At 41.0% G+C, this 24,090-nt stretch overlaps 1 protein-coding gene and 1 long non-coding RNA gene across 2 annotated transcripts; one reads left to right on the top strand and one right to left on the bottom strand.

Moving 5' to 3' along the window:
- The first annotated feature begins 21 nt into the window (after positions 1–21).
- On the top strand, positions 22–13,942 carry Chc (clathrin heavy chain). Its single transcript, XM_022810796.2, has 9 exons — positions 22–560; positions 6,110–6,367; positions 6,644–6,910; positions 7,123–8,340; positions 8,469–8,978; positions 9,247–9,372; positions 9,768–12,155; positions 12,375–12,480; positions 12,779–13,942. Exons 1-9 carry the CDS (start codon positions 519–521, stop codon positions 12,964–12,966), a joined length of 5,103 nt encoding a protein of 1,700 aa, XP_022666531.1. The 5' UTR covers positions 22–518; the 3' UTR covers positions 12,967–13,942.
- LOC147754737 (uncharacterized) lies at positions 1,524–12,406 on the bottom strand. Its single transcript, XR_015316191.1, has 2 exons — positions 12,265–12,406; positions 1,524–3,316 (listed from the first exon to the last, which is right to left on the bottom strand). It is a non-coding gene; the product is annotated as an uncharacterized LOC147754737 (long non-coding RNA).
- Positions 13,943–24,090: the final 10,148 nt, after the last annotated feature.

Below are 24,090 nucleotides of genomic sequence, written 5' to 3'. Positions count from 1 at the left end.
GGCAAGCAAGCTAAGACACAACTCAGCCTCGGCACTACGGCCTGAGCGGTGCAGCAGCCGTCGTGGTGGCGGCGGTGGAAACGGTTGTGGCAGCAGCAGCAGCAGCAGCAGCAGCATCAATAGTAGCGCAGAGGCGGACACCGCAGACATCACCACAGACGGCCACTGACTGACTGACTGACGGACGGAGAAGCGGATCAGCTAGATAGCCTGCTGCAGCAGCAACAGCGACGACGACGACGAAGGCGGCGATCCATTGAGGGATTGCTGGTGGTAGCTTTCATCGTTGCTGCTGCCGGCGGTGAATTATCCACTGTCTGTTCGCATTGTTCAATCATATTCGTTCGTTGTTCTGTAGTTTTTTTTTTAATAACGTTGATATACTACGACTATTAAAGTCCCGTTTCCGAGAAGTGTCTGTTCGTGAAACGAAGGATTTTTTTGCGGCTTTGAAGCCGCTGGAAGCCGAAAAGCAAGGACAATAGTATTGGATAAACGTAGAACTTCACACCGGAACGATGGCGCAGGCTCTACCGATAAAGTTCCAAGAGCACCTCCAGGTGAGAACTCAAGCCGCTAGGTGGAACCTTTAGGTAGGCACATGGGGCAGACGAGAGCGCTGCCGGTCAGAGTGTGCAGGATGTCAAAGGTATGATGAGCAACAACTAGTACTAGCGCAGCCTAGCTAGCGATGGCAGCGGTAGTAATTAATTCGTGTATATTGTTTGGGTGTTCGGTCAGGTTGAGCTGGCCGCCGCCGTAACTACTGCTGCCCCGTCAGGGGCCGTCAAATAGACAGTCACGCTAGGCCTAACCCAGCCGTACACCCACCGAAGTTCGTTTTCGCCATCTGGTAGCCGGACAGTTGACGGCTTTTTATCTATGGAATTGAGGGTGATCCCTGTGAGGCTAGATGAGACAGGAGTCTGAAGTTTTCTCTCGTTGGGCATCTATGTAATAGAGTAACATTGGAGCCATGAATAGAAAACATAGAACTATACATGAATGGAACTGCTAGAACATCTGCAAACGAAGGGACAGGAGAGAACATGATGAACATAATGAGTGACGATGGATTAAAGCTCTGGGAACACGTTGCCGACGTGATAGCTGCTAGTTACATTAAAAGAAACAGTGGTAGTTATTGTGCGAGTACCCGTTTAGGGATCTACCTCATTATTTGTATATTCTTCTACAAACTACTTTATTGACTTTTAGATGTTACTTAGGTGAATTGGTTGAACATTCTTGGGACAGCCTTTGACGCCGCTTTCTACAGGCACAGACTCTTGGTCGGTCGATGTAGTGAAAACACCTCCCGGAGTATCAATTTAGCAAAACATGATAGAAAATTTTACTATACTGATGGCTGTCGCTGATAGATTAAATGGACCGTTATGGCTAGAGGCAGACAAATGTTGACTAGTTTACATCTTGGCTAGCGTTTCTGCAATTTATCATAGAACAGGTGGTGTATGTACATTATTATTGCGGCAATTTATTAAATGGAAAACAACACTTAGGCAAGGGTTATGAAATTAATTATTGTTCGGTTTATTAGGAGCTAGCCCATAGATTCACTGCCGAGTTTGGCATTCAATTAACAAGTTATTCCAGTTTTGGGTTGCCACCGTGATTCAAGTGAGCGGCATAAACCACTCATCTATTTATCATTTTTTCTCTGATACGTAAATGTTCTATTCTACATTATGATATTAGTTGACAATAGCGTATTTATATGGGGCAGTGTTGTGGGGATCGTTAGTGAACTAAGAGGCACGCAGTTTTGACGAACTTCATATTGTTGATTACTAAACTCGTGTTTTATCTGAATTCAGTTTAAGCATTTAACATGTCCTGAATTGCTGTGCACGTTTAAGTATTTAGCATGTCCTGAATTGCTGTGCACCTTCACCAAAGAATGTCTGCCCTCAATAGGGATGGGGATATGAAAGAAGGGGCTCAGTTAGATACAAGGATTCTTGTCTCCCTTGTGATCATGTCACGGCTTGCAAAGTCATGAATTATTTTTAATTATATTCAACAATTCTTGATATATGCGAGTAGTTTTCTTTTAGCCTTTACTGTTACAATCAGTACTTCTACTAAGCTGACCGTACTGTCTTTGCCGTTGGGGGGAGTTTGCTCATCTCTGAGAGTATGTGGCTGTGTGCGCGTTCGAGTTGACGTTATTATAGCGTGCGGCGATTCCATTAATTTCAGCTCGTGGTAAGCTTGGTTAGTGAATAGTTTCTGCTCCTCTATTCCTGGCCTACGGAGTTTGGGGTTGTCAGTTAAGATCATTATAACAGTAGTAAACGGGTGGCGAACAGCGGCAAGCGGTATGCTAACAATAGTGTTCTTCTTCCATTGAATGAAAGATTATAGCGGTCTGCGTTAGATTTGACATTCTAGCTTGACGCTGCTGAGTCTCACATTGTTGATTTACTGTCACAATAAACTGGATATCACAGGGATTTACTAGAAAGAGGAAGCAGGCAATAAGTGTATTAGTCATCATCCATGGAGCCAGCAGCACTATTTACCGATTAAATCAGTACGTGAACAAGCCGATCCGCGTAACAACCATCCACCACAAGAACACTGTTTACATTTTCAGAAATAGTCATAAAGGAAATATCTAGGGGTTTCGGAAAGCGATGAATTAAAATACACAACATTCACATGTTCTATTCATGTGTTTCAGCGAACGATTTTTAAACGTTGTTAAGCAGCATAATGTTACGGGTATTTTGTCTACAGACACCGGCAGCTGGGTCGAAATTTTGACCGAAAAAAACTAATCGAAATAATAATCAGTTTTGTATCACTAACGGATAACTGGCTAAGAAGAGAAGTTGTAAGCAAAACCAAAATAGTATTGAAATCATAATAGCACCGATAATTTTTATGACAATACGTATGAAAATATACCATGCTTATAGCCAATAGCAGCCTGTAAAATAATCGTGGTAGATAGATAAGTTTTTCCTCTTCTCAAATAAAATTCAATATTGCTTTTAACGACATCAGTACACTTTTAGAGGTACTGGTAATGTATTGAGGCTAAATTGGCTGGAGCTGCAAACTTCACGATTCTAAATCCACTGTCAGTTGATGTTTGATCACCGATGTGCCTAGAGTCCATTTCGACCTGTGTCAGCTGACGTATCGTTCTCGCCCTGTACGGGTTTCTCGATAAACATTTTCATAGAAACATCCTTAAACTCGAAGAAGCCTTCCCACCAATCCTACAAATCGCAGTGTTTCCAAGTCCATCTCCTCGAGAGCGCAGCTCTTCTTTACTGCCTTCGTACTGCAATAAATAGTCGTGGGATTAGCTGAGAACTTGTAGAGGAACCTGTCGTTGTCGGACAGCATCATGTAGCTCAGGAGTGATCTAGTGTCTTGAAGTTTAAATTGAAAATTTTAAAGCCTAAAAAACAAGCATTAGAGAGCCTTGACGAGCCAATTTAGTGTACTTTCTGGAACGTAAAATTAATTAATTTTTCTTTAAGTATCAAATAAAAACGCTAGCTCAGCGATAATAAATATATTAAGTGCTAAAATTCACTATGCCTATACAAACTGTGTGCTTTTCACGCATTTTGTTCGTTATGTGCCATCCCGCATTTCTTCAATTTTAAACAGACAGTTTCAAGCAACGTGCAAGCCAAGCAGAGATCAATAAAGCTTTTTGGGGCTAAAGTTACTCGTTTGGCAGATACTTGTTGTGCTTTCACAGTTGTTTTAAATGAGAAAATTGCGTAGGTCCTCGAGTAAATTATTTCACCTTTTCTGCTGATCTGTTTATTTTCTTGCTTTTCTCGGACTTCCCAGTACGACGTTGAGTACGACGAATGAAAAACTTCCAAGAGGTGTTTTTTTAATGAATGCTAAACACAGTAGGCCAGTTTCATACCTACTGTGACATTTGTTACCGTTTCCTGAGATTTTGTCACGGTAACCAATGTGCTTGATCTGTGTGCTGCGTGTCGTATCCGGCTTGGCGTTATACAACGAAGGCCAGCATCATTGTTGATTCAGTCAACTGTTAGTTTACAATGAACTACATTAGTCAGTACGCTTTGTCAAATAATGAAGCGCTTACTCGTATGAGGCCTAAGTTACACGTCAACATGATAGACCGAGCTGCCACCAGTGTTATTACAAAAAAATATTGTATATATATATATATACATACATATCTATTAACGCAGTGCAGTTTTGCTCATCCGTATTAACACTAGCCTTACTCGCATGCGTAATCCTATGTTTAAATTAAATATGAAATAAATGAAACTGACTATCTTTGAAGTTACATCCGGTTTTTGATAATGGCAACGAGCTGGTACCACCATTGTCAGTCGTACGAGACGCAACATAATTGGCAGCTTTCGAGCCAATTTCTACCTCAAGACCAATCTCAACCTCGTCTATTACAGCCCTTCACGATTGCAATCTTTCTATCCGATCTTTTTACCTCGACTTTCTCGGATCGAATTGCTCATGAGTACGGTGGAGAAGACCGTATCACCATCCAACAATGATATAAGTGGCTGTGTGGTTTCGTGGTTACCGTAATCGTTCTAACAAATGTCGTCTTGTCCCGTATAGGCCCATAATTCTCTTGTGTTAGGTCGAATGTATGTATTTAAGCCTACGTTTTCTCTAGCGCGCTTATTCGCGGATCTGGATGAGTTGGAAATTTATTGAAGTCATTGAGTAACACACAGGAGCAGGCCATAACATGCAAACATAATTAAAAGCACAGGGATATAAGAAATTCGCAATTGATAATTTGTTACGCAAACAAGGTACAAGTACGATAAGCATACTCACAACTATGTAATGCTGCGTGAAATAAAAATAAATTCGCAAAACTAATATTTGCTATTTTCTATAAAGCCATTGCGGCCTCTGAATGGTTAACTAAGTTGCTCTTATAACTTCTTGAATTCTGTTTTATAGCGAATACCGTTTCCATAAATAACTTTCGTTAAGTGCCACGTATGAAGTGCTGCTAACAATCAGGCAATCAGCGGGCAAGGCACAACTCGCCCTGAATGGGGACTCAAAGTAAACAAAAAGCAATGATCATTGGGTTCTATTTAGTACAAGGATAATAACCGAGAAGATATCAGCCATGTAACAATTTTCAGCTACGTGAAGGATTTTCAATTGCTGTCGTAAGGAGGCACTTCAGTGGCAAAAAACAAGTAGACCAAAGAATAACCGTGAATGATTTGTCAATGCGCACCCATTATTTCGTCAACCTACATTTAAGTCGATCTGTTTACTGACAGCAGTAGAATAACATAACAGACGCCAGGCGATTGCCCCCTTTGATACGAACGGAGCTACTACCATAATTTTTCTCTGAATAGAGTAGCGAATCATTCTAATGAGAGTATTTAGTAGCTCGTTGTTGCACGCAACAATGTTCGTTTTTTCCATTTAGGTTGTAAGTTTCTTTTTTTTTATACCTGTATGAAATGCTCTCGAAACCTATATCATTGGAGCGCTACCGCTGCTTACAGTACATGAACGTAAGGGCAAAGATAGAAATTACTAGTTTGTTAAACGACAGTTCGTAGTTACCGATATTGCTGTATTGGTTTCTTTTTTGAGCATCTATCTCGTCTGTAAAACGCTGCGCCTAGTAAGAGGTTATTAATAGAACGCCTAGATGAAGCATTCAATTGCGATCTCGTTTTTTATTGCTTGCTTGCCAATTTTACATTATTACTGAAATCATGTCTTTAACGCTAATACAACGATTGGTTAATAAACTTTTGATCTTTGGTAGAGGGCAGGGCAAGGATACTTTCTGGAAATTTTTTTGTCGCAACTACAAGCTTGCCGTGCACTGACCAGCACCAGTTGTATACCTTTCTAATATTTTGAGATTTCTGAAGCTATGAGTAATATGGATAACGGTTCTGATGATAGCTCTTTACTTAGCTCTCTCATTTTAACGTTAGCCAACAGTTAAATGTTATGCAAATGTTGAAGCTGTGTTGACCAAAATAGATACATCCTTCACGATCAATACTTGAATATATGTTAATAAAGATCTCATTTTTATTCGTACTTATTTTATCAATAGCTGACGTCGGTTGGCATTAATGCTGCTACAATTGGTTTTAACACACTAACGATGGAATCAGACAAATTCATCTGCGTACGTGAAAAGATTGGCGAATCGAATCATGTTGTCATTATCGACATGGCTAATCCTCAACAGCCCATCCGAAGACCTATATCTGCGGACTCCGCCATTATGAACCCAGCATCAAAGGTCATCGCCTTGAAGGCGAACAGAACGCTGCAGATCTTCAACATCGAGATGAAGTCAAAAATGAAGGTGAGAAGTTTTTATTCTGCTTTTCATTATTAAATATGATCATGTCTGACCAAATACGAATCAAGCATTATTTTCTTATTCATACCTCAGTAAAGAAGTTGGAACGTAAGAACTTCGATCTGAATACTAGGTATCGTGTGAGATATCGATTGACTCCGAGGTGCGTGATCTACAAAGGGCAGACCAGGGAATAGAAAACATGTTTTCCTCGTCTTAAGCCACCATCAATTGGTGCTAAACTAATTCGATTGTGTATCCTGTTTGTTGCATCGTTAGGCGCATGCGATGTCGGAGGACGTGGTGTTCTGGAAGTGGATAAACCTAAACACGCTGGCGTTGGTAACCGAGAGTTCAGTATATCATTGGTCGATGGAGGGTGATTCGCTTCCTATCAAAATGTTTGATCGGCATTCGTCACTTAACAGCTGTCAAATAATCAATTATCGGACGGATACCAAGCTACAATGGCTCCTCCTTGTTGGTATTTCAGCTCAACAGAACCGTGTTGTGGGCGCTATGCAGCTTTATTCCATGGAACGAAAAGTAAATGATTAATTAAAAATTACGCAAACACTTATTTGATACGTAATTTTTCTTTCCACGTATTCATAATTCACTATAATTAATGTGATCTTTGCTCTTTATTAGGATAAATTGCTACTGTTATTCGAAGTATATCCTCTAGCTCTCATTTTCCTCTATGCTCATGACTTGTTTTACTTGCTACTGTCTTCTAATCATACACAAATGTACAGGTATCGCAACCGATCGAAGGCCACGCCGCGGCATTTGCCCAGCTCGAACTTGAAGGCAACAGCCAACCATCAACAGTTTTCTGCTTTGCGGTTCGCACCCAGGCAGGTGGAAAGCTGCACCTCGTTGAGGTCGGCTCACCAGCTCCCGGCAATCAGCCGTATACCAAAAAGGCGATAGACGTGTTCTTCCCACCTGAAGCGGCCAACGACTTTCCAGTCGCGATGCAAGTGTCGCCTCGGCACGATGTCGTTTATCTGATAACGAAATACGGCTACGTACACCTTTATGACCTAGAGAGCGGCACGTGCATCTATATGAATCGAATTTCGTCTGACACCATCTTTGTAACAGCACCTCATGAAGCATCCTCAGGAATCATTGGGGTCAATCGCAAGGGTCAGGTGTTATCTGTGTCAGTGGACGAAGACAATATTGTTGGTTATATCATGACGGTACTAAGCAACGCCGATTTGGCGTTGCGCATAGCATCTCGCAACAATTTACCCGGCGCTGACGATCTGTTCGTGCACAAATTCAACGGCCTTTTTCAAGCCGGCCAATACGCAGAAGCGGCGAAAGTTGCGGCTAATGCGCCGAAAGGGATTTTGCGTACGCCGCAAACGATACAGAGGTTCCAGCAGGTGCCGCAGCAGCCCGGCCAAACCACACCACTACTCCAGTATTTTGGGATACTGCTCGATAAGGGCAAGCTGAACAAGTTCGAATCGCTTGAGCTCTGCCGACCAGTTCTCCAGCAGGGCAGAAAACAACTTCTTGAAAAGTGGCTCAAAGATGAAAAACTTGAGTGCTCGGAAGAACTTGGCGATTTGGTCAAACAGGTAGACCCTACCTTGGCGCTAGCAGTGTATTTGCGGGCGAATGTTCCTCCTAAAGTCGTTCAATGCTTCGCGGAAACGGGACAGTTTCAGAAAATAGTTTTGTACGCTAAAAAAGTCGGCTATTCACCCGACTATATACAAATTCTGCGACAGGTGGTGCGTGTTGCACCAGATCAGGGTCCCGTATTCGCACAGATGCTCGTCGCCGATGGAGAGCAACCGCTGGCCGACGTCGCCCAAATTGTCGATGTGTTCATGGAAGCAAATCTAGTCCAACAGTGTACCGCCTTTTTGCTCGACGCCCTTAAACATAACCGTCCTACAGAAGGCGCTCTACAGACGAGGCTGCTCGAAATGAATCTTATCGCCGCCCCACAGGTAGGGCTCGATCAAAGTAATTTCTGAATGTTCACTTAGTACACGTACATGTTGTAGTTCGAATGGGTCAGCAACCGGCCGCAAGACCGGACAAAAGGGTGGAGTCTAAAATAGCTTTCTTTGTACAGGTGGCTGATGCGATTCTAGGCAATCAGATGTTCTCGCACTACGATAAAGCTCATATTGCTCAGCTGTGTGAGAAGGCTAATTTGTTACAACGAGCGTTGGAGCACCACACAGACCTTTACGATATCAAGCGCGCCATCGTGAATACTCACTTGCTGAACGCGGATTGGCTTGTTAATTATTTTGGGTCATTGTCGGTCGAAGACTCCTTGGAGTGCCTCAAGGCGATGCTTGCACACAACATCCGTCAAAATCTGCAAATCTGTGTGCAAGTTGCCACGAAATATCACGAGCAGCTGACGACGGTATCTCTAATCGAACTGTTCGAATCATTCAAATCATACGAGGGTCTGTTCTACTTTCTGGGCAGTATCGTCAACTTCTCCCAGGATCCCGAAGTGCACTTCAAGTACATTCAAGCCGCGTGCAAGACCGGACAGATTAAAGAAGTCGAGCGTATATGTCGAGAATCGAATTGCTACAATGCAGAGCGTGTGAAGAACTTCCTCAAGGTAAATAGCAATCGTCATAGCAATAGTCAATCTGCCGCGTTCTGCATGTACTATTTTACTACAACAGCTTTGCCGTCCGGCCGAGCAACAAGCGCTCGTTTCAACACCGCATCGATGTATGTAGTCAGTTTGTCGTTGAGCTCAATGGGCATTAGCGCTAGTATCAGATCGTTGATTTCCTCAGAGAGTATCTAGTAAATATCAAGCGATATTTCTCACTTTGACTGGTGAGCTAAAAACAGGTCTGATGTTGTTTTTGTTTGTGCAGGAAGCAAAGTTGACAGATCAGCTGCCTCTGATTATCGTCTGCGATCGTTTCGATTTTGTGCACGACCTGGTCCTGTATTTGTACCGCAATAATCTTCAGAAGTACATTGAGATTTACGTGCAGAAGGTAAAGTTATTCTATTATAGATGTTTACGTATCCCTTATTCATATAAACTACGTAATTAACCTAGACACGGCGAAAAGCCTGTGCTATCTGCCGAGCTAATATCAGACAATTTATTGCCTCTGTATGTGCAGCGTACTCCAAGTTCTAATATTTGCTTCTCATGATAAAACGAAGTTAAGGATAATTACATTTTTTGATGACCATCATTTTTCGGATAAACTGCGGTGCTCTATGCTTGTTCCATAATTTTGTAGTCCTACATTCTTCTTCCATTGTTTAGCCATATGCTAAACTTAAGGGCGGCAATAAGCATAAGTCTAGTGTTCTCTGGCATTCAAGCTGAAAGCAAGAACAGGAATAAACGACAGGGCTACTCGGATTGCTTGATTCATAGGTGAACCCGTCCCGACTTCCCGTTGTCGTCGGTGGGCTCCTGGATGTAGACTGTTCGGAAGACGTCATCAAATCGCTGATTCTGGCAGTACGTGGCGGCCAATTCTCTACTGATGAGCTTGTTGAAGAGGTGGAGAAGCGCAACCGTCTCAAGCTTCTACTGCCATGGCTGGAGACGCGAGTGCACGAGGGATGCACTGAACCCGCCGCTCACAATGCTCTCGCCAAGATCTACATCGACTCGAACAACAACCCGGAGCGGTACCTTCGTGAAAACGCGTATTACGACAGTCGTGTGGTCGGAAAGTACTGTGAGAAAAGGGATCCCCACCTGGCCTGTCTAGCCTATGAACGTGGCCAATGTGACCGCGAGCTTATTAAGGTATGCAACGAGAATTCGTTGTTTAAAAGCGAAGCTCGTTACTTGGTCCGGAGAAAGGACTCCGAACTGTGGATGGAGGTGTTGCAAGAGGACAATCCGTATCGACGGCCGTTGATAGATCAGGTTGTGCAAACGGCACTGTCGGAGACGCAGGACCCTGACGACATCTCGGTCACTGTTAAAGCGTTCATGTCGGCTGATCTACCCAATGAACTGATTGAACTTCTCGAGAAGATCGTACTCGACAATTCAGTGTTCTCAGATCATCGCAACCTCCAAAATCTTCTGATTCTGACGGCTATCAAGGCAGATCGGAGCCGGGTGATGGATTACATCAATCGCCTTGACAATTACGATGCGCCGGACATCGCCAAGATCGCGATCGACAGCGAACTATTCGAAGAAGCTTTTGCTATATACCGTAAGTTCGATGTGAACACATCTGCCGTTCAAGTGCTCATTGACAGTATCAGAAATCTCGACCGAGCGTACGAATTTGCCGAGCGGTGTAACGAGCCCGGCGTATGGAGCCAACTGGGTAAAGCTCAGTTATGCCAGGGTCTTGTGAAGGAAGCCATCGACGCATTCATCAAGGCTGGTGACCACACCACGTACCTGGATGTTGTCCAAACCGCTCATCAGAAGAACAGTTGGGAGGATCTCGTAAGATATCTACAGATGGCACGCAAAAAGGGCCGTGAGAGCTATATTGAAAGCGAGTTGCTGTATGCGTTTGCAAAGACGTCTCGTCTAGCCGATTTGGAAGAGATGGTCTCATCGCCGAATCACGCCGATGTTCAGCGCATTGGCGACCGTTGCTTTGATGACGGTCTTTACGAGGCCGCTAAATTGCTATATAACAACGTCTCTAACTTTGCGCGGCTAGCCATCACCCTTGTGCATCTGAAGGAGTACCAGGGAGCCGTCGACTCGGCTCGCAAAGCCAACTCGACACGCACGTGGAAAGAGGTTTGCTTCGCGTGCGTCGATTCCGCCGAGTTCCGCTTAGCACAGATGTGTGGCTTGCACATCGTTGTGCATGCCGACGAGCTGGAAGACTTGATCAGCTATTACCAAGATCGTGGGCATTTTGAAGAGCTAATCGCGCTCCTTGAGGCTGCGCTGGGGCTGGAACGAGCGCACATGGGCATGTTCACCGAGCTCGCCATCCTCTACTCGAAGTATAAGCCGGCAAAGATGCGTGAACACCTTGAGCTCTTCTGGAGTCGTGTTAACATTCCGAAAGTGCTTCGAGCCGCGGAACAGGCCCATTTGTGGGCTGAGCTCGTATTCCTTTATGACAAGTATGAGGAGTTTGACAACGCGGTGAACACGATGATGCGCCATCCCACAGAAGCCTGGAAGGAGGGCCATTTCAAAGAGTGCATTCAAAAAGTGGCTAACATGGAACTGCATTATCGTGCCGTCCAATTTTATCTTGACTTCAAGCCTCTATTACTAAACGACCTGCTAATGGCGCTGGCACCTCGAATGGACCACACGCGCGCTGTGCACATGTTTGCGAAACAGGGCCACTTGCCTCTTGTTAAGGCCTATCTACGCTCTGTGCAGCCACTAAATAATAAAGCCATAAATGAAGCCCTAAACGGTTTGCTCATTGACGAGGAAGATTTTACCGGGCTACGCGCTTCGATTGACGCGTTTGACAATTTCGACAACATTGCTCTAGCGCAAAAGCTCGAAAAGCACGAACTGATAGAATTCCGCCGTATCGCCGCATATTTGTACAAAGGCAATAACCGATGGAAACAGTCGGTGGAACTCTGTAAAGCTGACCGGCTATTTCGTGATGCCATGGAGTACGCCGCTGAAAGCAAGAACCGCGAGACCGCCGAAGAACTACTCGAATGGTTCCTGGAAGAGGGCAACTACGAGTGCTTTGGTGCGATGCTGTTCCAGTGCTATGACTTACTTAAGCCTGACGTCATCATGGAGCTCGCGTGGAGACATGGCATTACAGATTTTGCTATGCCATACTTCATTCAGGTAAAAAAGATGGAAAATTCATTTCGTAATTTCTTTCTCATTCAGGTCAATTGTTAAATCCTCCTTTGTTTTAGATTAACCTCAGCAAGCTAAAGTTTTATATATTCACGTTTTGTTTGAGCGTTCCCGAGTCAAATCGTCGTGTGTGTTCATTAGCATATGGTAGTAGCGCGCGGAGATCATTTTCTTGAATCCTTGCAATTGTTGTCTGTGCGGTAGGTGATGCGCGAATACACGGCCAAAATCGATAAACTGGAAGAGTTAGAGAATCAACGGTTAGAAGAGAGCGCACAAAATGAAAATAAGGGATCTTCGCTGGTTTATGGTCAGTATTAATCAGAAAATTATCATGTAACCAATAAATTCACTTTATTGTTTATTATAGTTCAATAATAAGGCTATGCATATATAGTCCATATAGAACAGCAATATACGACCGTTTTCATGAATACGTTCCATGTCTTGTATACCTAAAGATATATAAATTTTTAAACATTTCACCGTACATTATTCAAGTAGACTACAATTATGAGCCACACTTTGCCCCCCATCCTCCTTCCTAGGTTTTTAACCATCAAACATTCCACTAATTTCTTCGATCCTTAATGATGTCCGTTTCGCAGCTTCCGAACCACAGCTAATGCTAACAGCGGCTCCAAGCATGATGGGTAGTGCGCAGGCAAGCGCGGCGGCCTTTGGGGGCGGCTACACGGCGGCAAGCGCCATTGGTGGTCAGATGAATCACCCGGTCGTTGGCGCGATGCCGCCCGGACAGCCGCCCCTGCCCGGCTACCCGGGATACAGCATGTAGAACAGAAGCAGTAGCAACAACCATAACAAAACTAGCAACAACACAACACGCACTTAGTAGACACGCAGCTGGGGTCAAGTCAGAACGTAGTTAGACACGACGAGAAATTATGTTACAATAACAACAGCACACAAAAATCAGACCGCCGCCGAAACGCCAGAGTGAGACCGAATTTGTCGAATCGAAGAAGTACCTAAATATTTCGAACGATAAGCAACAGGACGGCAAATCATTCAACGACATCTGCCTACGGCCCTAACACTTGGATGTCTAGAGAAAACGGTGTTCCTGAAACAATGAAGGAAACTAATTTCAAGAATGCAAGAATATAACACAGGCGGCAATAGCTGATCCGACGATTAAAGGAGTCTTTCAAGTGCACGGTAGTTCTCCACGATATATCAGAATATGTAGCATCCTTTCATGGCCCTGACAACTTGTCATTATTTGATTTTGAGCTTACACCTTCCGACAAAGTGACATTCTCTGTTCGCGGTCATCCTGTTTAGGTTCTTCCTTTTTGTCGTTTTGTCTAGGCCTCTACGCGTTGAAAGTGAGCAAGTGCTGCTTTGAACGATTTGCCCTCCAGTTAACTAGAAAAAAAAAAGCATACAGAGATGTTCTCTACACCTGACAAGTCGACCGCAGTTCATTATGAAATAGGTGACGCAAAATGCAGACGATGAAATGATTATGAATCACAAGCTAAAAAAATATGATGAACTCTGTGAGCTGGCTGGCAATGAAGTGTCGTACAACTCGGATGACTAAATAACGACGGTCGGCGAATACGCTGCATATTCAATCCGTTCAGATACGAATATTTTCAATTTCATTGCGTGCGGTTTAATTTTCAATTTCAGGAGACTCTTCATTTTATATAATAATTATTAGTTAGATGATTTATAGAAAAATCCATGACTAGTGGTTTCCTTTGTTGAATTAGCTGAAATAAAAAAGAAACGTGTATTATTAATGGACGATTGATTTAAATAAGCTGCTTACCATCTGTTGATGTTACAACAACAACAACAACAACAATGTTGTGGAAAGTAGAAAAAATAGCTGCATATACAACGTCGCCAATATTGTGACATTTTACGCACAGCTTTGAAGGGTCAATTACCTGTCGAGCGCGTGATAAACATGATCATGACCCATTTCGTGGCGTGAGCTCGTGATCTTTTGAGGCGAATGCGCAAAACTGTTACATTCTAGATACATGACATTAGAGCGTTTTTATATCAGCTAACGTTACTTTGGGGCACCGTGACTCGTTTGATTACATGACGACTCGCAACACTTTTTTCCGTTTTTTATTATATTCATTACATCTCTGCTGTGGTTTAACCAGCGAATGGCATAGGTGCATCTTCACTTCACCTTAATCCTTGCTTGGCTTCTTTAAAAGCATTATTTTCAACTGGGAGTATTTTTTATAATTGTGTTATGTGATACTTATTCCTTACCTTAACATATTATATCTGAATGATGTTGTTGGTATAATTTTCGTCTGCTTGTTTGCCTGAGTGCGCGTCTGTGTCTGTGTGTGTGTTTATGTGAATTATTGACTGCAGTTTTGCGCACTCGCCTCAAAAAATAACAAGATCACATTGCAAGACGGGTCATGATCATGTTTATCACGCGCTTAACAGGTAATTGACCCTCCAAAACAAATATCTGTGAGTAAAAGATCACAATATTGGCGACGTTGTGTACACATCTAAGAGTGTTGGTATTTTTTTCTGATTTCTATAGCGTTATTGTTATTGCAACAGTCACACCTCTACACACTGAAGCAAACGGGCAGACAAACAAAGAAGCTGAGCAACATCATTAAGATGTAATATGCTACAAGTATACAGTCTACTAACATTTTTGGTAGAGAATATAAGTATTTAAGTGTATAAATCAAAAAGTACTCTAAGTTAGTTAGAAATTAAAGAAGTCAAGCGAAGATTAAGATGAATTGAAGATACGTATATGCCGTTTCACAGATATAACGAATATAAATTTAAAAAAACCGAAAACTGTGTTGGGAGTCATCACGTAACTAACCAATTTATTGTATCTCAAGGTAAAGTCGGCTGATATAAAAGAGCATTTCCGTTTACCGCGATCGCGATATCCTCTGGCGGTCTCCTACCAATACATTTTCGTCTGTTTGAGCCGCTGAAGGGTACTTGATGCGATAAATTTGCTTCGAATTGGAAGACGACTTGTCGACTGATAAATTTCAGTGTGATTTATAGGATAGATTCGGGTTCGCTTAGCGCTAATGAATGCCAGCCGATATGAAAAAATCCGCAAGATTCTGATGAGGAGTTGAATTAGAAGATTAGCCATTTACTGTTAAAGATTGGAGCCGAATTTCAATCGCACTAAATAGATAGCTAACAAAGTACCGCTAACTATAAGCACATCGAAATACCCCGTGGATAAAGAGTGTTGCAGCTGATAATAAGTTCATAGAGAACTCAGTAAAAAAACATCCAAAAGAGGTACTACTGATAGGTATAGTCATAGAGTACTAACAGACAAAGTCAGAAAAGGTAGGGTTAGGTAAAGAAAAAAGCGGAGAGATGACAATATTTAATAAAGGCTAACAGCCAATGAAGAGGAAATGACGCTAGTGACAGGACCATGCGAATGTTTTTGACGCCCTACTGCTGTTCATATATATATATATATATATATATATATATATATAGCAATTTTAGTAAAGTTGAGTGCTCCTTATTATATATATGAATGTATTAACCATATATAATTAAGTGACGTAGTGGTGTAAGGGTTTAGTGATTCTGGCAGACCTAAACAAAAAAGAATTAAACAACAGAAATTTCCCTGAACGGTTTCTTTAGAGCGGGATAGGTTTGAGGGAAGCAATTCGGGCATGAAAAAATTAGAGAGCAAATCTGTGGAAAGCGTGCAACAACCGCTCGCACCGTACGGAATAGCCGGACGAGACGACATAAACAGCAAAGGAGAAGAATCCAACGTAATGGCGAAGCGACAGGACTACTTTTGTTATTTTAGTAACTATATGTAACAGCGGGTAACAATGTAGTGTCAAATATTACAACAACTGATCCGATTATATTATGACAAACCTTGACGGCAGCAATGCGAATAGTCAGTATTTGTTTCCGTTACTGAAACTGATGGGTCGGGCACATCTCCCATCATACATTTACTGGCGGTGTACGGGTGAAGGTTAGAAATTAGACCTGTCAAATGTGAAATAGGTTCAGTCCGCGGACCGTGAATAAAAACGGAGAGCCATCGTAAATGAAGTGACGATTTTGACATCCATACTATGTTTTTGGGGCTCGATTCAGCGGCAGTGCAGTCACGAAACAAAAAAAGCTTCAAGATCAACTGCAGGGCATCGGTTGTCCTTATGAAACGTACAACAAAAGCAACAATAGCAGCAAGGACAAAAAGACCCAAACATAATTAAGGAAGGCTAATAATAATAATAATGAAATGGCTTCGAAGGTAAAGAATGGTGCAGAAAAGGTAAAAAGAGCTAAAAAAAAAAAACATAATGAACGAGTAAATAGATTAAAAAGTATATACAAACATAGCTAGTGTAAAACAACACTAGTGTGTAATTTTCACAACTCGACAGCTAATAATAGTACTAATAATTAATTATTATTATCAGTGTTACTTCTGAGTAAAACGTTCCGAGTTCATTTTTTAAATATGGTTGCGTCCTAATTGTAGTACGTTCTGGCTGACCTTCGGAGAAGCTTAAAGGCAAATCGAACGTTTCATTTAGACTACAAATGACTGTGAAGCACAAAAGTATTGTAAGGTATGCTTAATATCAGTCTATGGAGACGCCGTTGGGAAGCAAAACTTCTGTCTAATAAAGGAACACCTTCCCGTTATTAAAAAGCCAGCCGTAGCAAAATCATCGCGTCGAGAGTTCAGCTACAAAATTGATTATTGGATTTTCGTAGAGTTAGAGAAGTTTTTTGACCGATCTTCCTGTACCTTGTTGGTATGTTGTTCGTTTCAATATAATATACTGAAAATGATTAATCGTACGCTAAATTTAAAAATGCAATTTCGTATCCAAGGTCCTGCCGTCAGTATAGGCCATTTTGCAGATTTAGAGATGAGCCAAATGGAAAATCTTGTTGTAATAGGATACTGTAGTGAAGCATAGCTGAACTCGAATGCACACACACGTATTGCTTCAAATGTTGGTAACATCTAACTGCACAGAGTTGGGTTTTGGAAGCGAAATTAGCGGCATGTGTGTCAATGTAAAGCTAATTCAAATTGCCTTAATTAAAAAACATTTATATAACATCGCGACATTCAGCCCAAGGTAATAATACGCTACCATTTACAGTTTTGAGAACGTGAACAAAAACGAAGTTTCGTGCTTTGCTAGAAAGTTTAAAAGCTCCGTATCTAACCACTAGTTAGATAAAACTGCTTTTGGGTCAGCGCACGCTTATCTTAGTAGATGATAACTGTTGTAGAAACCATCCTGTCATTTCGAAGTTGAATCGAAGAATGGTTCTATTTCATATAATAAGTTCATTCTATTGGTAAGTTATAGGTAGTCAGTTCGTTAGCGTATCTGCCACTGATGAGCTTTCTTGAAACTTGCTTGAAAATGTTAATAATAGCGCTACTTGCTATATACATCAAAGAGAAGAGAGTTTGTTTGCTCCTTCATCCATAGATCATTTGGAAAGCTGCTGAAAGTTCTAAAAGTTTATACGTGCGTACAATATTCGCGCCGGTTGAACTACTCAAATCAGTGTTCGGGATAGTAGACTTTTTCAGTAAAAAAGGTGTTTATTCGTCGATAAAAATTTACGAAAGTGCGAATCACGACTCCTGTGTTTCTGGTGACAGAGAACTGTGGTATACGGAAAAAAAAAAAGGTTTTCGTGACTCAGACCTTCTGATGAGCACAGGTACCCTGATAATAATATGCTCAAAACGTCATCTGAAAAACTCTTTTCGAACTTCTTCACAGGTTCTACTTTTATTATAAAGAATAACAAAGATCAGAAGTCATTGAGTGCATACATGCATGAATCAAATGCAACCTGCACCCTTTTTGCATACAACGCCTACGCTATACGTTAACATTTATCTGTCAGTTAATTGTCCAATTTGGCAATAAATAGTATCCACAAAAGTGTACGGTTTTGCACGCGCGTCATACTCTCCATATCGTTTTCATCAGATTCACATCTGGCTTATTCTAAAGGCTTAAGCAGCCGCAAGCTGCTTTGTTTTAACTTGGATTGCTCTATATAAAAGTTTCGTTTTGTTGTGTCGCTTAAAGGCGTAAACTCTTGTCCAACAATAATCAGGTGTTAAGAGAAATCTACAGGTAGCTAATTGAGGGCGTAATATTCTGCTGGATTTAAGCGGACGCCAGTAGACTGTTATGAATTAGTTCCGAAATTCAATAGTAACTGGGAAGTCTTGCTATAGTGGTAGGCTGCTGTTTCGAATTTTACGTGCGGTATAGCCGTTAAACATCCGTACGGCGCCAGCCGTTGAACGGCTGGCGCCAGTACGAAACAAACCATGTGTTTATGCCCGGATACAAACCTGGACCATAGTGGCAGACCTATTGCACTGGGCACGTATAAATAGAATAACGCGAGCTATATACTGCATATATTCAGCTTAAACAGCGCCATCAAACAGTACTCGCGTTTTCAGCAAGCAACTAACTAGGGATCTATAAGAAAAGAAATATAATTTAAGTGGCAAATAATCGTAGGTAAGTAGGGCTCTACCAATAAAATTTTATGCCTATTTCGTACAATACGTCTATCATAACATAGTATTTTTATTGAGGGCTATCTAAATAATAATTATTTATATAAGCATAAACCTTATTGTAAAATATACTGGCGGATGTGATTTCTTTAGTTTATATATATATATATATATATATATATATATATAATCTGTTGTCGCTGATATATTAGAATGTAGATGTTGCAACAACTGCGAACATTCCTATATCATATATCAATATAGTCCATAAAATGTATACGTATCATAATTTGATTCTTGCTTTGTATCTAGCCAGCAAGGCCTGCGATAATTTGTTTTAAACATATAATCTCTTTTACCTGAAATGAGTTCTTACTGCTGGTACAACAGTACGTGAATGCTTCCTTAAAAGGATCTTTTGGTTTCAAATCCATATCAATATACGCTTCATCAGTCGAAAAATTACGATCCAAATCCTTCTCTATTTTACGGAATAATATTGGAACCCGCCAGTTCGCCTTGACATCTCGCAATTGAGAGTGCTGCAATATGTCCGGTACCAACGTCATCTTTACTCTCCTTATTCTAGTTGCTCAGAAAAATGTAAGATATTGAGCCAACCTTGGTATATCCGCCAACGTTCAACCATATAGACCTTTACATTTTTCCTTAGGCAATTCTACATTCCCACACGTTGAATTATAGACTGTTCGTATCAAGGTTACGAAGATACGCTTCTTATAAAACCTCTTAAAACTCCTGCGCCGACAATACATGGCGTCTCTTGCTACGCTTAGACCTAGTGAAGGTATAAATACGACTCGTACGTATAGCCATGTCTCGGTCAAGTACCTCCGATTGGTACCGGCTAACGATTGCCCGATGATAATCAGCACTAAAAGATTGTAAATAAGCAGTAGTAACCCTAGCGATGATTAAAACAACACCACCTTTGCCTCTGATACCTGTCCCAGCAATCTTCCCTCCATAAGCTAATGGAGGACCAACACGCTTATGCGAAGCGACCAGCGGCGAAAGTGGAATAGCTTCAGTACTCATGTTATCATAAGCACTAGCCACTTATTTATATAAGTGGCTAGCGCTTATGATGGGTTATTTATATAGCCCACTTTTATAGAAATGATTCAATGGGAAAGGGTTACATGCCATGACCACAGTATACATCTCGTTTTATCCTGTGAAGCGGTAATATTTGTACCCTTCGCGAATAACCTACCACTACCATGGCTTATTACCGTAAAACCAAGCAACAACTACTACATGGACACCGAATTTGACCAAATCAGGGAAAATTCAGAATTATTCAAATATCTCGTGGCTGGCATTGAAAAAGGCACACAGGGAACACTTCACCTTCCATTTTAGAGGTTATTTTGAAATAATAAAATACAAACTTCATTGTATTATAAAAAAAGACAACAACTTCATCGAATTTGGACCCATCGGAAGACCTAACCACCTCGGAGAAGCCCCCGCCGATGCGTGTGATCCATGTGTTCCCGATCGTAAGGACGAATACATATTTGTCGTACAATACAAAACTGTATTTGTCAAATATTGGCGTGGTTTTAAGGAATTTCCCAGCCTCGCAAATCCGGTGGAACCCTGGGACGATGCCACTAAATTAATTCCCACCGGAACAGGAAAATCAGAGATGTAATCAGATAAAAAATTCGCATTAGAAAAATAGAGGGCTCTGGTTGGACAATTATCATCAACAGACCTCTGTCGTTATTGATGAGTTCTATAGATGGGTCAAATGGGGTGATTATTAAAAATTTGTGATAAATACCCACGTCGAATGTAATACAAAGGGGCTCCACAGATATATACATACGATGAGCTAATTGTAGCTTCGTCTTTAGTCACACAAGACTAGTTTTGTCGAGCTCGTTTGGTACGAAGTACGCCTGTATTTATTTATATTTATTATATTTTATCTACCTAGCTATTTATTATAATATTATCAAGTGTTCAAATTTGGTAGCTTTAAGAAATTTGCCGGCGGATTTTGTTCCTTATGTCTGACAAAAACAAGCGTCAGCAGGTTGTCCAGCAGCATGTGAGGTTTGTAGTGACTGAATGATAAGAGAGTTTATTTTCCCTATTGTAATAAAGTGTCGCCCATATATCGAGGTTGGTGCGGAAACAATTGATTAAAACGGTTCAGACATACTCGCCGATACAATATGGCCATGGAGACACCGAACCGAATGAACACACTGAGCCGAAATCACAGCATCGCTGCAGTGAAGAATGGTATAGGCGCCTAATCGAATACCTTAACACGACGTCATGTTTAATAGTTGCTATCGAGGAACGCTCTGCGACTTATTTTGATACAAAATTTGCGTCTTTATTCCTACGAAGTATCATTGACACAACCATTAAGCGTCGTTTGTTTTACTAATGACATGTTGAAGCGTCACATACGTGCTAGTGACTTGTTTTGTCCTTAGATGAATCGTTATTTTCGTGCAGTGTCTATAAGATTAAAGAAAATTATCGCATTTGGGATCGAGAAAACCCAAAGGTGAGTTTTAAGTAAACACTTCAATTATAAAGGTCACCGTGTCGTGGCTCTTTTAAAATTGACGTTAGGTTCTAATTCTTCGAAATGAAACGACGGTAAGAATCGATGGCAAGCTCTACCGTGACACATCGCAAACCGTTTTGTGGCCCGAAATGAAAATCCTAAATGCGAATAACCTTTACCTTAAAAAAATGAGGCAACGTACCACATCGCGCAGGAACAATTGACCTCTCAAACCTTGAAATCACCTTCCCAGATTAACGTGCAAGGGTAAAATCTCGATGTAATTAGACTTTCTCTTTTGCAGTTATTTCGTGAGCCTTTTCTAATGTATTCGCCAGGGCCCAGCCAAGTCTGTTGTCTCGTTCATGTACGGTACATGTTCGATGATTTATTCGGTACCAGGACGCAAGTGAATATTCTTTTTTATTTATAATAAACAGTTATGTATATTGTATCAGGTAGCAATTGTTTTTGTGCCCAGAACACCGGCCAGGACCTGTTTTTGTTCTCGATAAATAGGTATATTTTTCTATATTTTGGCATCTGTTTGAAAAAGAAGTAAGACATTTTTTTTTACAAATATTAGCCCTACATTTGTTGACTCACTTTTTTAATCCTCTTCACTGAAAGTGCCCTTAAAAACACTATAAACGCATTTTACTCTTTGAGTACATAGGCAAACCGATATGACTAACAGGGTTTTCGCAATCTTCACTCAAACGTACCATTTTTAGGAAGAGGTACCTGTATTGCAAAGACTTATTGATCGGTGTGGAAAAAAATTCCCCGTATATGGTACACGACGTCAGATTTTCACCCTTCAAATTGCATTTTTGACCAAAAGGCTAGGTAGATAAACATTGATAGTCGATCCAGTACAATAAATGCTTTCGATTAATACTAAAAACATCTCTTACATCGACTTTTGAAAAAAATTTACATAAATAAATGGTGCTTCACGTGCAAAAAATATTTTCAATATTTTGTTTTTTAACTAATTTTTTTTGTAGTGTGTGTTCAAAAAATAAGTTCTCAAGTAAATATTCATTATATCAGCCATTACTATTTTATAATTGACGCTTCCCAAAAATTGGCGCGAAAAAACGCATTTTCACCCCACTGTCACGTGGGCCAAACAAAGCCCGGCGTCGAAACGGGAGAAGATGGTATGGCTTCGAATCCGGTCGCGAACATTCATCGTTTCGAGCTAAGAGCCAACCATCCGGTGGCGGTAGCTTCCGAAAAATTTACACATATTATTCCGAGCGCTGTTGGTGATTGCCCCGGTGTTTGCAAATGGCACTATGACGTAGCTTTCGAATATGATACACAGGAACAAAATCGCTGCTGTTGCTTGACGGCTAATCGAATTAACGTTTTTCTTTTAACGAAAAGCAAACGTTTTGTTCTAGGGAGCAACGTATTTGTCCAATCGGCTCTAGTGTCCCAGAAAAGTTCTAATCTTTCTCAGATTTTACAGTACCAATTGTTGTGTTATCGCATCGCAGTAGTTATTTTTCAATGATTCAGTAAATTTTTCTGCCATATTTATTCCATTGCAGTTACTCTGCTTTACGTATTTCGTTCTCCCGTCGAAAATTTTTAACGCACTGCAATTATTTCATCAGCATCTCCTAATACATGATTCGTGTCAAGCCCGACTTTTTTTTTCTGGATTGCACACCGATTGTATTTACCCTGTTATCCCGTCGTAATTATCCGGTTACAGGAATGATACTATAAGAATAAGAAATCGGTTACGCTGCAACGAATATTCCAATAAGCTTGTCACTTTACTGCAGTGAATCTATTGATGCACTGTATGCAGCTTATTACCTTAAAAAATAACTGAACTTGAACCAAAAGCTATGACCGTTCAGAATGCATTATTTATAAACCGTCTGGATACAAATCACAACTGTCGCATTAAATCGAGAAACAATGAAAGACTAAAAATTGGTCTTTTCAATAAAAACTTTTCAAAAATTCTCAACGGTTGCCCAAAATAATATTACGCTCTACGTAAAAATAACTCTATCAAGAAAACTTAATTTAATCATGGATATGCGTCATATATATCAACATGGTTATATTTTATCAACCAAATTTTACCAAATTAATCAAATGATCATTACACCGCTTTATAGAAGATAGAAACTGTACTACTTCTTTATGGACAGAGATAGAAAATAATGGGTTTAGATAGTTCATATTTTATCAAATATGTACCATTAGGGCAAACACGTTGAAAGAGTGAAAAAAAACATAAAGATTTTTCTTCAAATTCAATATTCTGCACAGCTTAAAGAACTTTTTAATATAAATCCTTTGCGAAGTTCTAACACTATTTTGTCGAGCAAATAGCAAAAAGTAATCAGTTTGCCCAGTTGTCATTGCATTTTAAGATAATAAGCGCTTTTACCCGGAAAAAATATTCGATTCCCAGGATGCAACTCTAGCGACCTCTAAAAATAGCTTCGATTCGACAACCTCAAAGAGAACATTTCGGCCGAGCAAACAGGTGCAGATTTTTACTAGGATGAAGACAGGTATACCGATTTGTTCGAGTCTCGAAAGTATTACGGTTTATCGACTACTATAATCACTTCACAATAAGAAAAGGTGTTGGTTTATATAGGCATATTTAAAACACAATTAACATGTCCTACTCCAGGTACCTGTTTCCATTCCTTGACTGGGCCCAGTGGGCTAAGTCTAAGACCGCTTCTCTTAGCTCCTGGCAACAGCCGATAGCGCCCCCTTTCGGCTCTCCTGAAAAGATGCGAATGTTTACCCCT

This window comes from Varroa destructor, unplaced genomic scaffold (assembly GCF_002443255.2).
Source record: "Varroa destructor unplaced genomic scaffold, Vdes_3.0 BEIS01000006.1, whole genome shotgun sequence".
NCBI classification, from domain to species: domain Eukaryota; kingdom Metazoa; phylum Arthropoda; class Arachnida; order Mesostigmata; family Varroidae; genus Varroa; species Varroa destructor.
The sequence above is the reverse complement of the archived record's forward strand: the minus strand, read 5'-3'. Positions and strand labels throughout refer to the sequence as shown.